General features: G+C 47.8%; 1 protein-coding gene across 2 annotated transcripts in view; it reads right to left on the bottom strand.

The window, feature by feature from the left end:
• The window catches only part of NME7 (NME/NM23 family member 7), a 110,761-nt gene that overhangs the window by 40,767 nt on the left and 55,245 nt on the right, over positions 1 to 14,749 (bottom strand). The window contains exons 10-11 of one of the 2 annotated variants that reach the window (XM_081112564.1): positions 13,930 to 14,031; positions 1,190 to 1,297 (exon numbers count right to left, since the gene is read on the bottom strand). The exons of the other annotated variant lie outside the window; for it this stretch is intronic. Coding sequence (XP_080968690.1) covers positions 1,190 to 1,297; positions 13,930 to 14,031 — 210 coding nt within the window. The remainder of the gene's footprint in view (positions 1 to 1,189; positions 1,298 to 13,929; positions 14,032 to 14,749) is intronic. 2 annotated transcript variants of the gene reach the window in all.

Here is a 14,749-nt window from a genome sequence, read left to right as displayed (position 1 = left end):
CTGGGGAGGAGCCCCGAGCCCGGGCTGGGCACCATGCTGCTCCTGCTCATCCCAGACTTGCTGCACCTGCTGCCGCCGCCACTAGTTCGGTAGTGCTACCGCAGAGGTGGGAGAGGCTCGCACTGCTGCAGCTGCGCTTGCCAGCCATGAGCCTGGCGTCTTGTGCCCTTCTGTCAGCTGAGTGGCGCTCCTACTGTGGGAGTGCACTGACCACCAGGGGGCAGCTCCTGCATTGTGTGTCTGCCCCCTAGTGGTCAGTGCGCATCATAGCAACCGGTTTCCTGGTCGTTTGTGCATCCCATCCAGTTGTCTGGTCACTTAGGCATAGATATATTCCTTAATTTAGCATTTGTCTTTTCATTGCATTAGTTCCTTTTGACACATAAAATTTTTCTAAACTATAAAAAAGGATATCAATCTTTTCCTTAAAGTTTCTTTGCTTTGGCCAACAAATGACTTTCTTAACCCCAAACCAGACCAATTTTTCTTTATATTTTCTTATAATTCTTTGTTTTTTATTTTATGTTAATTACCACGTTAATCGCCCAGTCAGTCACCGGTGACTGACATTGTATTTTCTGGCTGGAAGACAGAACAGGCTGGGCGCTTAACGTGCTAAACAGATGAGAGGTCAGAGCACGGCTCTGTTCTACATGACTGTTTGATTTGAGGATGTTACTTAACCCCTCTGAGTCTCAATTTCATTTCCCTGATAAAACAGATATAATACCAACTTATTATAGTTGCTGTGGGATTCCCAGACGTAATTTACACGGAGCACTTACGATGGCAGAACCTGATAGACTCAACGAACGGTGGCTATTTCTTTCAATGCTCTCACATTACATATTAGACTTCTGGATTTCATTGATAGATTTCCATGACTAGCCACTTACGGTGATATTTTCACCTGACTTTAAAACAGGTTTCATACTATTTAATTAATGCTGTAGTTTTTCACTTTTTAAATTACTTTTAAGGCATAATATATGCCAATCAGAAAAATAACAGTTCTTTGAAGGCTATCCAGTTATAAACCGCATCCTACCGCTCGGTCTTTTAAAGCTGCAGTCTGGGGTTATCAGATGACCAGTAACAGTATCACCCAAGAATACTAAGCGGTTCTTACACACCAGGACTGCTGAGCTTATTCGTGAACCTGAGCTATCAGCAGATGTTTCCGACTCACCTCCAGCAGCCCGTCCTCTGGCAGGTCGGTGCAGTGCACGGCGTTCTGGATCTTGGATTTGCCGAAGACGGCCCGGAGGGTGCCGGGGCGCAGATGCCGGGCAATTTCCTGTTCAACACACATACGCAGATGGGCCAAGTCAGCCAAGTGGTGTTGGTAAGAAAAATGCCAGCAATATAAAACGTTGGAATTATCTGTTTATGGAATACACGAATACATTGAGGGGACTAGTTTTTCTCGGAAATAGCATGAATGTATGGAAACTTTTCCTGCTGAAGGGCCTTCAACTAATTTAATTTTTTCCTCTTCTCCTGCTCTCTCTCCTTCTCCCTCTCCCTCTCTCCTACGCACACACACTTTCACACATACACACAGGTTGCACAGATATACATTCTGCTACAGCATTCTTGGACAGGGTGTGGTGCAAACGTACAGTTTTTCTGGAATCCTAGGGCACATGGGTGTTCTATTTTACTAAGCACTGCCGACCATTTCATTTCCTTTTTAAAAAATGTATTTTTATTGATTTCAGAGAAGAAGGGAGAGGGAGAGAGAGAAACACCAATGATGAGAGGGAATCATTGATTGGCTGCCGCCTGCATGCCACCTATAGGGGTTCGAGCCCACAACCCGGGCACGTGCCCTTGGCAGGAATCGAACTCGGAACCCTTCAGTCCGCAGGCCGATGCTCTATTCGCTGAGCCAAACCGGCTAGGGCCCAACCATTTTCTTAAGTGGTTATAACAATTTTCCCTCACCCACCCGAGCACAAGAATTCCCACCCCCCACATGAAAGCCAACCTCTGATGCTGGGTGAGTTTAGCATTGCCATTCCGGTGGGTGTGAATAGCATCATGGCCTTGGTCCATCTTTCCCTGGTCACTAAAGAAGCTGAGTGTCTTTCATATACATCCTCTTCTGCAAAGTGCCCATTCTTGTCTTTCTCCATTCCTCTATGAGGTTATTTTTTTCTTTTGAATGTTATTCTTACTATATTCTAACTTCTATTTTTTATCAGTTATATATGATGCGAATATCTTTTCCTAGAATGTAGCTTGCCTTTGAGTTTTTAAGTATGCTTTCTGATGAACAGAAATAATTTTAATGAAATTTAATCGTGCCAAGACTGCTGAGCAGCAGTGAGGCCTCTTGAGGTCAGGGGTCATGGAGGTGAGGGGTCACTCAGGTTGTCTGGGTTCCCAAGCCATGTTTCCTGGTACAGTGTATTGTGTTTAGATGACTGGTAGCGATGAAGCATAAAGATATAGGATAGCAAGTGTTCACAGCTACTGTTAAAAATTCAGGCTTTCATTTTGGATAATTTTTTTAGGGAAATGCATTGATACTTTGATTTTATAGTAATACTTTGTGATTACTGTAAAATATTAGCTATGCCTAGGAAAGTAAAAAATACTGCAATACTGAAAGCTTACTGGATCCCCACAGACCATGTCCCCTCCATCTCCTGGACTCCTGCTCCTCCCTCTCCTTGGACTCTGTAGTGAAAACCATCCTCAGGCCCAGGCGCCAACCACCCTTGATGAAGCCAAAACGAGTGTCAGACACATAAAAGCAACACAAAGTACCAGCATGTGATTTTCATTGAATACCACAAATCACTGTTTAGAACTGAGCGCAACATGTGTGGGAGGTTTAAACAATCTTCCAAGCTCCACCAAATCACCCCCATATTCACTCCCCACACCCACCTGCCTGCTCAGCCCCAACCCATCGAATGCTTGGTCAGTGCCCAGCTCATCACAAGCACTAAACATTCAGCTCAGGTAGTCCTGCAGCGGGAGGAAGCGTTCTGTTTGAAGAATGACCTCTACATCTGAGAGGTGGAAAAATGCACTAAGTAGAACGTGATTAGCAAAATGCTGAAAACAAGGAAGAGCAAGTGTATGTAATTATTCTATTGCTGTGTGCATTAAAAAGAACATTATTGATTACTGAGTAACTAGAGGCCCGGTGCATGAAATTCGTGCACGGGGAGGGTGTGTGTGTGTCCCTCAGCCCAGCCTGCACCCTCTCTAATCTGGGACCCCTTGAGGGATGGCCGACTGCCTGTTTAGGCCCGATCCTGGTGGGCAGTCAGACATCCCTCTCACAATCCAGGACTGCTGGCTCCCAACCGCTTGCCTGCCTGCCTGCCTGATCACCCCCTAACCACTCTCCTGCCAGTCTGGTCGCCCCCAACTGCCCTCCCCTGCTGGCCATCTTGTGGTGGCCATCTTGGACCACATGGTGGTGACCATCTTGTGTGTTGGATGGTCAATTTGCATATTACCTCTTTATTATATAGCATATAGGATGGGTCTATTCAACTGATAAAATATATTATAAAGCCATTCTGTTTCAGTTCTCCACAATATGGGAGAGATATGCAAGAATAAAATCACCTTTCACTTAAGAAATGAATTAAATTGATCCCTAGCTAGTGTGGCTCAGTGGGTTAGAGCGTTGCCCGAGGACTGAAGGGTCATGGGTTCAATTCCATTCAAGAGCATGTTCCGTGGTTGCAGACTTGATTTCTGGCCCTGGTCAGGGCACGTGCGGGAGGCAACCAATTAATGTGTGTCTCTCTCATCGACGTTTCTCTCTTTCTGTCTCTCCCCCTCCCTTCTATTCTCTCTAAATATCAAAGGAAAAAATATCCTCGGGTGAGGATTAACAAAAAAATTAAAAAATAATAAATAAATGAATTAAAATGGGAAGGACTCATGAAATGTACTAATTATAGAACTTTAAGAAAGACAACTTGGTGATCAACTATTGAGTATATTCATTAAATGAGTGGCACATGGTGGATAATCACACCTGTAATTAGTCTAATTTTGGGCAAATTCTAAGTAAAAGAAAGGAAGGCTTCCCTAAACTATAGGGTAACCATAACCACAGTGATATAGATAAGTGGGTGAATATTAAGAGAGGAACTAGCGTAGCTCCTGTCTGGGCCACCCTAGGACAGCTGTGAAGCAAAGAAACAAAACAAAAAGTCGTGTTATAATCACTGCCCTCATCTCACAGGCAACGAGGGTAATAGAACATAATATGAAAGGCCAAGGAAGCAGCTGTCACCATTAAAACAGCACAGATCCACGCTGGTTCTCCCACAAGGAGCCCAGCACTATTAACAGTCCTCTCCCCGGCCCCTCGGGAACCTCAGCAATATCTCACCAGAGCTCACGTGCAAACAGCTTTCCGTTTGCATGCAGCTGTGAGTTAACTGAGACAGTTGCAGTTTACATTCCTGGAGATAAGCAGTATCAGACTAATTCACGACTAAAACAAGATAAGGAAACACTGGGAGGAACTGGTAGCAGGAAGGGAATCTGAGAAGAGGTGGAAAGGCTCCTTTTTGTCAGTCGGGGATCCTCTCCCACCCAGGGAGGACTCGGGGAGGAAAAGGAACTCAGCCGCCGGTGGCCCAGGGTGGCCCAAGCTCACTGAATGAGCCAGCAGGGAGCCCACAGTGAAGGCCCTTCACAAAGGCCACCTGCTTGCATATGAGGAGCCACTGAAGCATCTGCCGTCTCAGCACTTAGCACTCCGGCCACCAGCCCTTATTCTTTCCTCCGCCCACGCGGCACCGCAGGCCAGGCCGGGCCAGGCTCCCCTCCTGAGGGCGGCTCCTGCCAGGGCTCCCTGGGGCTCTGTCTCACCTCTGGCTCTCCCTGGGCAACCTCATAAATGGTGCTGGGAACTAGGGCAACAGTTTTGTTTTGTTTGTTGGGTCTCGGTTCTCTTCCATAATTTTCCTTATTGTTTGTTTGCTTTTCAGGGGTTGGGATAATAAATAAATGATTTCAGTAATTAGAAAGAAGACAATAAAAATTACATTAAAACGTTTTATTTCACGCCTCAAGAACAGAGATGTCTTCCAGTTTTATTACAGAGGCTTCTGTTTAAAGCCTGAAGGCAGTGAAGCCCAAGTAGAGACTCCTCACATGCAATCTCACCTGATCTGCAGCTGCTCAGTGGGTAAGCTCGAGTCCATTGATCAAATAAAGGAATCCGAAAAAAGCAAAACAAAAACAAAAAGGACACCCTACACCTTGCATTAGTCACAGAAATTGATTTACATCTGTGTTTACTTCCTAATGCTGTGTTCATATTGCAGACAAATGAGGCATTTGATCAAATTTAAATATTTTGTCCTGTTTTAAAACAAACAGCATAATCAAGAGACAACTGCTGAAGGTTTGCCAGAGACCTGCAGTGTGGCCTGTGGCCCAGGGGAGTCACATCACCTGAGACTGTCAGACAAGCAGGATTTCAGCGCCCCCTCCTCCGATGAAGAGAGAATTTACACTTCAACAAGATTCCTGGGGTTTCCTATGTTCATGGAAGTTGCAGAAGTTCTGTGTTAGAACACAGGTCCTCTAATTAGCATCTAGACCAGGAGATGAGGGGCATTCATAAAGGATAAATTACACAAGGAACTCATGCCAACTGCCAGTCAGAAGCGCAGAGCGTCAAAGGCATGGGGTTGAGGAAAACAGAGCTGCTCTAGGCTGGGCCTTAGTGCTTCTTAAAGACAAAACTTGGAAAAGCAGAGAAACTGGAGTACGGTAAACTCACCCCCTCTGCACAAATCCAGTAGATGTGACAGACCCAGAGCTTTGCCCACTAATATGCATTTTACCTGTTACACTACATCTTACATTTCGGTTTTACTTAGATGTAGGGAAACCTCTTTTTGAAGCACCCTGAAAGGCCTTTTATTAGAAAGAACAGAATCCTATAGAATAAAAGCCTAATATGCTAAGTGTCCGGTCGTCCGGTGACCAGTCGACTATTCAACCAATCAAAGCGCAATATGCTAAGGCTGCTCAACCGCTCACTATGACATGCACTGACCACCAGGGGGCAGATGCTCTGACCAGTAGGCTAGCTTGCTGCTGGGGTCTGGCTGATAGGGACTGAGCAAGATGGGCCGGGACATGCCCTGGAGCCCTGCCGCAGTCCCTCCCTGGCCCGATTGTGCATTGGTGGGGTCCTTCGGCCTGGCCTGCGCCCTCTCGCAATCCGGGACCCCTTGGGGGATGCTGGAGAGCCGGTTTCAGCCCCTCTTGGAAGGGCGCCAGACGCAGGGCTCCCGGCTAGAGGCAGGTAGGAGCTGCAGGCGGCATTGGACTGAGGGTTTCTGCCCAATCTCTGCAGGCTACCCAGAGGGGCCCCACTTGGGCATGAATTTGTGCACTGGGCCTCTAGTTTTAAAATAGTATGAATTAGTCAATTCCTAGGTTGTATGCACTGAGTTAATATTTTCATTATATTTTAAGTGCTTTCAAAAGCCCCTGCCCACACTTACTATGGAGGAGCTGGGATCATTGTCCTGCCATCTCCGGTCACCAATCAAAAGCCAACAAACGAACACGAAAGGGGGCACTTGTCTGCAGGGTCACATTTACGGCCCCGAATGCCTTTCTTGGGCTTTGCCAGTGGTAGGACTGTCTCACCAAGATGTAAATAAAACGCCTCAGAACCGCCTCCCAGGACAGTGGCTCAGGGCTGTTCCTGCCACTGCAACCGACCCTGGGCCCAAACCTGGCACCTACTGAGAGTCTGGGAAGGTGGCAGGCTCTTTCCTGCCCCAAACGCTAACTTCCCCGGGCCTCGAGAAGGTTTGAAAATACATTCCTCCCGCCTCGCCACGAAGCCTGTGTCTCTAGGAAGTGCAGTGCTGACACCTGAAACTGACAGTGCGTGTGCACTGGGGAGATTAGGCTGCCCGCGCTGCAGCTCCCGGGACTCAGATGCTGGCGGCTCTGCTGGCGGCTGTGCCCAGCCCAGGGCGGAAACTCTCGCCCTCCTTCTGACTGTGATGGGGACGTGTCTGATTATTTTCTCAGAGAGTCAGAGCAAGTGACCTTCGCTATGAATAACAAGTGATAAATGACCCGTCCGAATTTCAATGACAGACTGGGGAACAGAAGCGTGGTGAAAATGAGACTTTTAATAACACTCTCGGGAGCAGGCATTGTACAGCACACACGTGGGCAGGGATCAGAGCCTATTTATTTAGTCCCTCCTCCAGTTCCTCATTGGCTGGTACTATGAGGCCACCTGTTTCCTATACGTCGCCTAGGTCTTGCTGTCTCTCGTTGGGCCATTTAAGAATTGGGCTGAGGCCTTCCTCGCTGCCTCCACCTCCCCCATCTAGCTGAGGCAGATGCCTGGGGGAAGGGGGGGGTTCAACCATGATGCTGGCCCCACATTCTGCTTCCCCTGGGGAAATTCCGCAAATTCCCTCAGAAGCCGACCATGCTGGAGATGGATCACAGAGGTCCATTTCTTACAAAAGGGAAAAAAGGGACAATATTAAGCTAAGAGATCTTGAAGGGAACAGATCATGGGGGAGAAAACACTTCATGCAGCCAAAGTGAGGTAAAGTGTCACTAAGGAGGAATAAATTTTAAAAGTAAAAAGGAAAATACATGAGAGGGAAACAAGGCACTAAAGGGAAACTCATTGTGAGGATTGTTCAGGTAAACGCACCAGGAAATGGGGTGCAGATATAAGGAAGGGAAATGGAAACAAGTGAAATGTCAAAATCATACACACATGCACACACACACTCACACATGCATTCACACACATGCATTCACACACACATGCATGTGCACACACATGCATTCACACACATGCATTCACACACACATGCATGTGCACACACATACACACTCAGAAGAAGAAGAAAGTAAAAAGCCCATTACAGGCAGAAGAAGATAGTTACCAAAATCTCTCAACCCCTGTGGGGACCGAGGTGGCGCCTGTGGAATAAAGGCTGAGGGAGAGAGGCTGGGTGGGACAGAGGGGACGTGGTTCCAGCAGTAATACAGGGGGCGGGGGGCACGTGGTCCCATCAGTGATACGGGGGGCGGGGGGGGGGACGTGGTCCCAGCAGTGATACGGGGGGCGGGGGGGGGGATGTGGTCCCAGCAGTGATACAGGGGGCGGGGGGGGGGATGTGGTCCCAGCAGTGATACAGGGGGCGGGGAGGGGACATGGTCCCAGCAGTGATACAGGGGGTGGGGGGGGGCGTGGTCCCAGCAGTGATACGGGGGCGGGGCGGGGGGGACATGGTCCTCAGCCATAACAGGACGAGCAAAGCAAAAGAACTTGCAGGGAAAACAACATTCAAAAATATCAGGAGAGTCAGAAAGGTCCAAATCCACAAAGATACAAGTGTCTTGGAAACAGTGAAACCCACCTGTGCGGTGTCATGAGGGTTACTGAGCTGGCATGTCACACGGCTCACCTTCTGATGGAGCAGGGGACTGGGCAGGGACAGAGGGGCTGGTGGCACCCGCACCGGCGAGGAGCATGTGCCAGAGGCCACGTGCTAAGAGTTCTCAGAGAGACTGTGGCGATGGCTGAGCAGGTCTCACCGTCCTCAGAGGCGCAGGGCGTGCGGGTGGGAGGGTTCAGCTGGGAAAGGAATGAAATAAAAGGGCCGCCTCCAGCCACACCTGGCCTTCCCCCTCCAGGGGCCCTCTCTGACCCTGCGCTTCCTCCTCTAGAACAGGGTTCTTCACTTTGCCTGGTGCGGAGGCCTCTGGGGCAGTCTGATGAGGACTAAGAAGCTTTCTCAGAGTCCTGTTTTTCAATGTCCACAATAGGATTACAAAGGAAATGAGTTATTTTGAAATACAATCATCAAAATATTTTTAAAGTTGTGATATAGTAATGTGCATCTTTATCAAGAGCTAGCAGCTGAGCCAATAACTACTGTCCTTTTCAGGTAGCAAGACTATCCAGGACATGGTGAGATATGTGCAGCTGTGGGGTGGTGTGGGGTGCTGTGGAAACCTGATTCTGGCTGGGAGCAGAGTATAGCACTGCATCATCCCAATGATGCTCACTTCTCGGGAACTCTAACCTTCCCTAGGAGATGAGTGAACATAGTGTGTGGGTTTTTCTCCTCATCCAAGTTCACAGACTCCTAAAGTCTACCCCCTGAAACTTGAAGGGTCTGTCAACACCGGGACGAGAATCCTGCTCTAGGCCAGTCTCGGGCTGTCCTCAGGGGGGAGGGGAATTCCCAAACTAATCCCCCTCCATCCCCTCAGCAGGGAAAGGGGAGGGAGAGAAAACAAACCAAGGAAACAAAACTACTTTTCCAAATTCCTTTACCTGCAGATAATCCTTTCACTCTATAACTGGAGAATGGCCTAAAAGGCAGGTTCTGTGATAGAATATGGGGATGAATAGGTTTCAACCACAGGACAAGTGATCACTTTCTAATGTTCATGAGAAGTTGAAGGCGTGCAGCGTGATGGCCCTGGCCAAGGCTGGGAGGGAGGTGCTGGCTGAGGCTACAAGTCCAGGAGCAACATTCTGAAATGTAGGTTTTCTTTCTCTCCTTCCTGAAAAGGCAAAGCTGTTTCAAAGCGTTTCATGGTCTCTCCAGGTGCCCGCAGCCGGCTTAGCAGGAATTCTGTTTTGGATTTTCTTCTTATCCCGACAGTCATCACTAACTTCTGGCAACCAAGTAGGAAAATGCTTCATCCCGAAGCCCTCCTTGGGGCGTGAGCGCTATTCTTGGGATCCAGGATTAGCTTCAGCCAACCCAGGACTTCTCAATCTCATGTGGCCATGAATGGTTTTCCCATTTGATAGGTACTCGTGTTCATCATGGCAACCACAAGACTCCATTGTGATTACTGACCACACGGCGATTTCCTCCCCCTCGGGCCAAGGCACTCTGGCTCAGGGAGGCCTGCCCTCCATCTTTTCATTGTCAACCCCAAGAATACGGGGCCCCTGGAGTCTGTGAGTGCTTGGCTGGCCAGTGGGTTGGCCGATGGGTTGATCGACTGAATGAATGAATGTCTGAGAGATGGAAAGAAATGCTGAGTGCAGGTTGCCGTGTGTTCCTCTGCCGCGAGCACAGGGAGGAAAGGCCAGCACAGGGAAAGTTTATCATAAACTTCTCAGTGCAAGTCTAGTTCATGTTCCACTTAACCTGAAATAACGGTGCGGCCCTCTCGCTGCAGAAGAGGCAGGCGCGTCCTATCCAAGCATCTGGAGCTCCAAAGCGACAGAGACCAGGTCACTAGTGAGTCAGCAGCATCTCATCTGCAGTCTGTGCATGTTTAATGGGACATCTCAGCAGGTATCACAATTCCTAGCAGATGATGGCAGCTAATAGGAAGGTGACAGGCCAAAACTGGGCATGATCTTAAACAGTTTCTCAATATAACCTTTAGTGGGTTGGATCACATTTATAGGAGATAATGAAGTGGTAAAAAGTTATTCATAGAGGTACAGATTTAGGAGAAAAATATTAATAGTTGGATTTCAACCCGGTAAGCCTTTAAAGAATGTTTTTTCATCGACCATCTGTTTTAGGATCCTGATCAACTAATTCCACCCACTGCATAATCCCCAAAGCAGAACTAACAAGAAACAACATCTGCTGGTTACAGCAGGGTGACATATAGCATTTTTGTTTTTACAAAACTCGAGTTCAAAAAGAACCTTCAAAATTAAAATTAACATTGAAGGACCTGGACGAGAGCCCACTGCTGGCAGACTATGTTCTTTAAGAACAAACAGAACAGGCCACTCAAGAACTCCTTCGCCGAAGACCCGGGGTTCACTTTTCCTAAAGCTGATCGGGGCCTAAGTAAGAGTTTAAACTCAATACTGAACGCTTTTTTTCCTATTCCTGTCGCCTATTTCTGAGAACAAAAGCTGCTTATATGTAACTGAAATTTAAATCAATAGCTCAGGAAGAAGAGTTAAAGAATGAATATAATGAAAGAGGCTTTGGGGTTTTAATCACTGTTTCTGTATTTCTTTCAAAATCGAACAGTCCCTTCTATCACAAACTTGTCCACCTATAGTAGATAAGCTGCCTGGCTGCTCATACCCACACCAGAATTACCACGTCCTGCAAGTTCGCCTTCCAGATACATTTACCTCGTGCAATCATGAGGTAAATTTTGGGGGTGCCTACCATCTCAGTTTTCCGGGGCCTGAGGGATTTCTCAGATGCTGGACCTGGGAGAACCCTGGGCGAACTGGGACAGTGTTGGTTACTCTGATAGGTATATGACACTGAGGTAAGTGGGGTGTGTGTGTGTGTGTGTGTGTATGTGTTTTGTTAGAAAAGTTATTCTTTATTAAAAACATGATTTAAACAGGGTTATTTTTCATTGCTGAATCACTTAATAGCTAGTGTAAATTACTGCATGCAAATCACTTCGAATTCAGTAAATTACTATCATGTGATTGTGCAACTACTCTACATTCTTATTGTACTTAGAATACTTTCAATTTTCTTACTTTAAAAATGCACTTACTACTTTTCTGGAGATGTATATTTTATATTTGCTAAAATCAATGAAATGCTTATAAAATAACTGAGTTGGTTATTCTAAGAAAGGTGATTCCTGCATTTTGCTATAAACTAGCAAGAGGAACTGTGGTTTGGCTGGTTTCCACCTGTGTGTGTGTTGTGGCCTCTGGTCGGGCATCAAAGCTTCTCGTGGTTGCTGGGCACTGAACTGACTAAGGAGGGGCAGGGACTCACCCTCCACTCAGCTCATCTGTAGACTGAGGTGAACCAGCAGCGAAAGCAGTGAAGAGAGTTCCACTCCATCCTATTTCCTTCCTGTAGACCGGGGGGTCCCTCCACATTCCTTCTCTATCCACTTATCCTCTTGAGATAAAGAGTTGCCCTGGCTGGTTTGGCTCAGTAGATAGAGTGTTGCCCTACGGACTGAAGGGTTCCAGGTTTGACTCCAGTCAAGGGCACATGCCAGGGTTGTGGGTTCAGTCCCAAGTAGGGGGCATGCAGGAGGCAGCCGATCAATGATTCTCTCTCATCATTGATGCTTCTATCTCCCTCTCCCTTCCTCTGAAATCAATAAAAAGTGTAAAAACATAATAAGAATTTCAAGAGAGAGAGGGGGAGAGAGAGGGGAAAGGGAGAGAGGGAGGGAGGGTGGGAGGGAGGGAGGGAGAGAGGGAGAGAGAAGCTAACCTACCCAGTAAAGACCACCTGGCTGCTTCCCCGCACGCCCACGGCTCCCACCCCGGTCCATGTCACCAGCATCTGGGGCCTGGACTGCAACCTGTGCCCTGTCTCCCTTCAGACTGTTCTTACACTAGTCAGGATGATCCTGTTTAAAGTCTAATTGAGTCACTACTCTGCTCAAAACTCTTCAAAAACTAATGGTCTCACACAGAGACCAGATAATCTCACGTCATTACAAGGGTCTGCCCACCCTTCTCTCTGACCTTGATCTCACGAGTAACATTCAGTGAACACTGGCCGCCGTCCCTCTCTCCAAGCTGCCTCTGCAGCAGAGCCGCATCTCAGGCACTCTGGCTCAGCCACGTACACTGGCTTCCATCTTCCTGCTGCCTCCCTTTCATGTCAAGGCCTGTCCTTCCCGACTCTAGAGCCCCTGCCTCCAAGCTCTTCCAGTTCAGCTTGCTCTTCAGGAACAGCTAGGCATCCTCAAAATTAAGCAGATGCCAGGAACTATATGGGATTCTAATGACACCAAGTCCACCATTTCAGCCTGGCTTTTAAGGCTACCCATCCCACACTCCCAACCCGCCCCACCGGATTTCCTCTAAGCAACTGTATTTCCTTGTGCTTCCAGGTGCGCACTGCCCACCGAAGCCCAGCAGATATGTCTGCTGAGGGCCAGTCACGGTGCAGATTCCTTCGTCGCTGCCTTTGCGCATGCTTCAGAGATTTCCCCACTCTCTCTGTGCCTTGACACTTCTTTAAATCGCGTTTACGTCTGTCTCTTCCTCTAACAAGGTTTTCTCAGTCACTTCCACTTCCTAATCATTGCTCCTTGCTAACAACCCTGTGACACTTTCACCCAAACGTTAGTCCTTGCTTGCGGGTTTCTCTGTAAATGCTCTAAACACCTTTTGTGTACTCTGGCCCCCCCCCCCCCCCCCCCCACACACACACACACAGGGATTCGAAGCACTTTCTCAAGCCGACTCCTTAGCAGGTGCTGCTAGCAGACTATCCTACACCTACGGGCATTCCCATAATGCTGTCTGAGTCAAAACGCAGCGGATTGGCACTCATTTACAGTGACTGTTTACAAGTGGTAGTGAAAAGAAAGAAGGAGAAAGCATAAATGTTAGCTAGTGTTTAAAGTCAGTCACACTTCCCATGATCCGGCCAGCTTGTACCACACGCATGGAGATTTCCCATGTGTCCTAAGGCAACGTCTGCTTTTCTACCTCCTCTCTGACCATCGCCACCAAGCGCCCCTGGGGAGAGAGCCCAGAGCCATTGGAAGGTGTGCAGAGACACCAAGCTTCACCCAGTCCCACTGCTCACACTCAGGGTCGGATCTGGTCTGAGGCCACCAGATCCACGTTCTTTACACTGACTGCTTACTTACGGCCTCCCTAAGCCAAAGGAGAATTAGTACCTTGGACAATTTCCCCCACAGAGCTTGGTAAATTTACTTACCCTGACAATTTAGCAAAGAAGAAACAACAAAAGAAAATGCCACGTTAAATGTTTCTGCCCATTCTGTACCATCACTAGGCTAATAAAAACTCACTGCTTCTTAGAATATTATACAAAAAATAAATGATGGGAAATGCTACTTTGAATTAAAAGTTTTGTCTAATATGTCCCCATTTGTATTATTTCTTTTAAAGAACAAACTGAAGCTATCAAACCAGTGAAGACATTTGGTTAAGGACTGAAACGGACGTGGCGATATTTAACAATAACTCACAGGATCCGCAGGCCCACAGAGCTCTCGGAAGGTCTTTGCAGGGTTCGTCTGCAGGATCTCCAATGCCACGCAAGGACCAGAATATATTTCTGTCACCATCTCCTACAATATGTAATATAAAATATTAAAAAGTAAAGTAAAAATTACCTTTGACTTCTTCCCCACCTATACTCTACACTTTCCCAACAAAAGTGTCTGTGTTCCTTCATCTCCGTTCCTACCACTGCCACCGCGTGAATGTAATCCTGGACACTTTCACTATCTGAAATCATTTTCTAGGACAACCTCCTTTCAAAGGGTCTCCTCGTGAGCACAGTACTGTCGAAAGCATCTCTGAAGAAATAAATTCCAAAGCGCTCCTTCCAAAGACAGGAGAAACAGCAGGGAGAGGTTTATCTCCTCATTAAACACCTGGAAAGCAGACCCTCTATGGAGCCACAGTCAGACACTGGGTGAAGGGCAGGCCAGCGGTCCCGGGAGAAGGGAAGCGAGCGAGGTGAGCTTGCGACTGCCCAGCTCCCTGCCTGGAGGCCTTTTCCAGACAGTGGGACAGGGCGAGGAGACAGAGCCCGACATTCTCAACGGTCCAGGAGACAAAGACGGTGCATGGACTGGACTCGCGGGATGGACTGCTAGAGGGGGTGCAGGAGCCCTGGGAGGGTAACCCCAGCGATCTGCCAAGAACGTCACTTGAATTGTTGGCTAAGAGACTGTGTGTGCAGAGGACACAATCCAAGGCTGAGATAAAGAACTCCCAGAGCATATGTGGACTGATTCAGACACACACGAAGCTGAGAAGGTCTCACGCTCTGCAGACGGA

The sequence above is a fragment of the Myotis nattereri genome (genome assembly GCF_964212035.1).
Source record: "Myotis nattereri genome assembly, chromosome: 18".
Classification (NCBI taxonomy): Eukaryota; Metazoa; Chordata; class Mammalia; order Chiroptera; family Vespertilionidae; genus Myotis; species Myotis nattereri.
The sequence above is the reverse complement of the archived record's forward strand: the minus strand, read 5'-3'. Positions and strand labels throughout refer to the sequence as shown.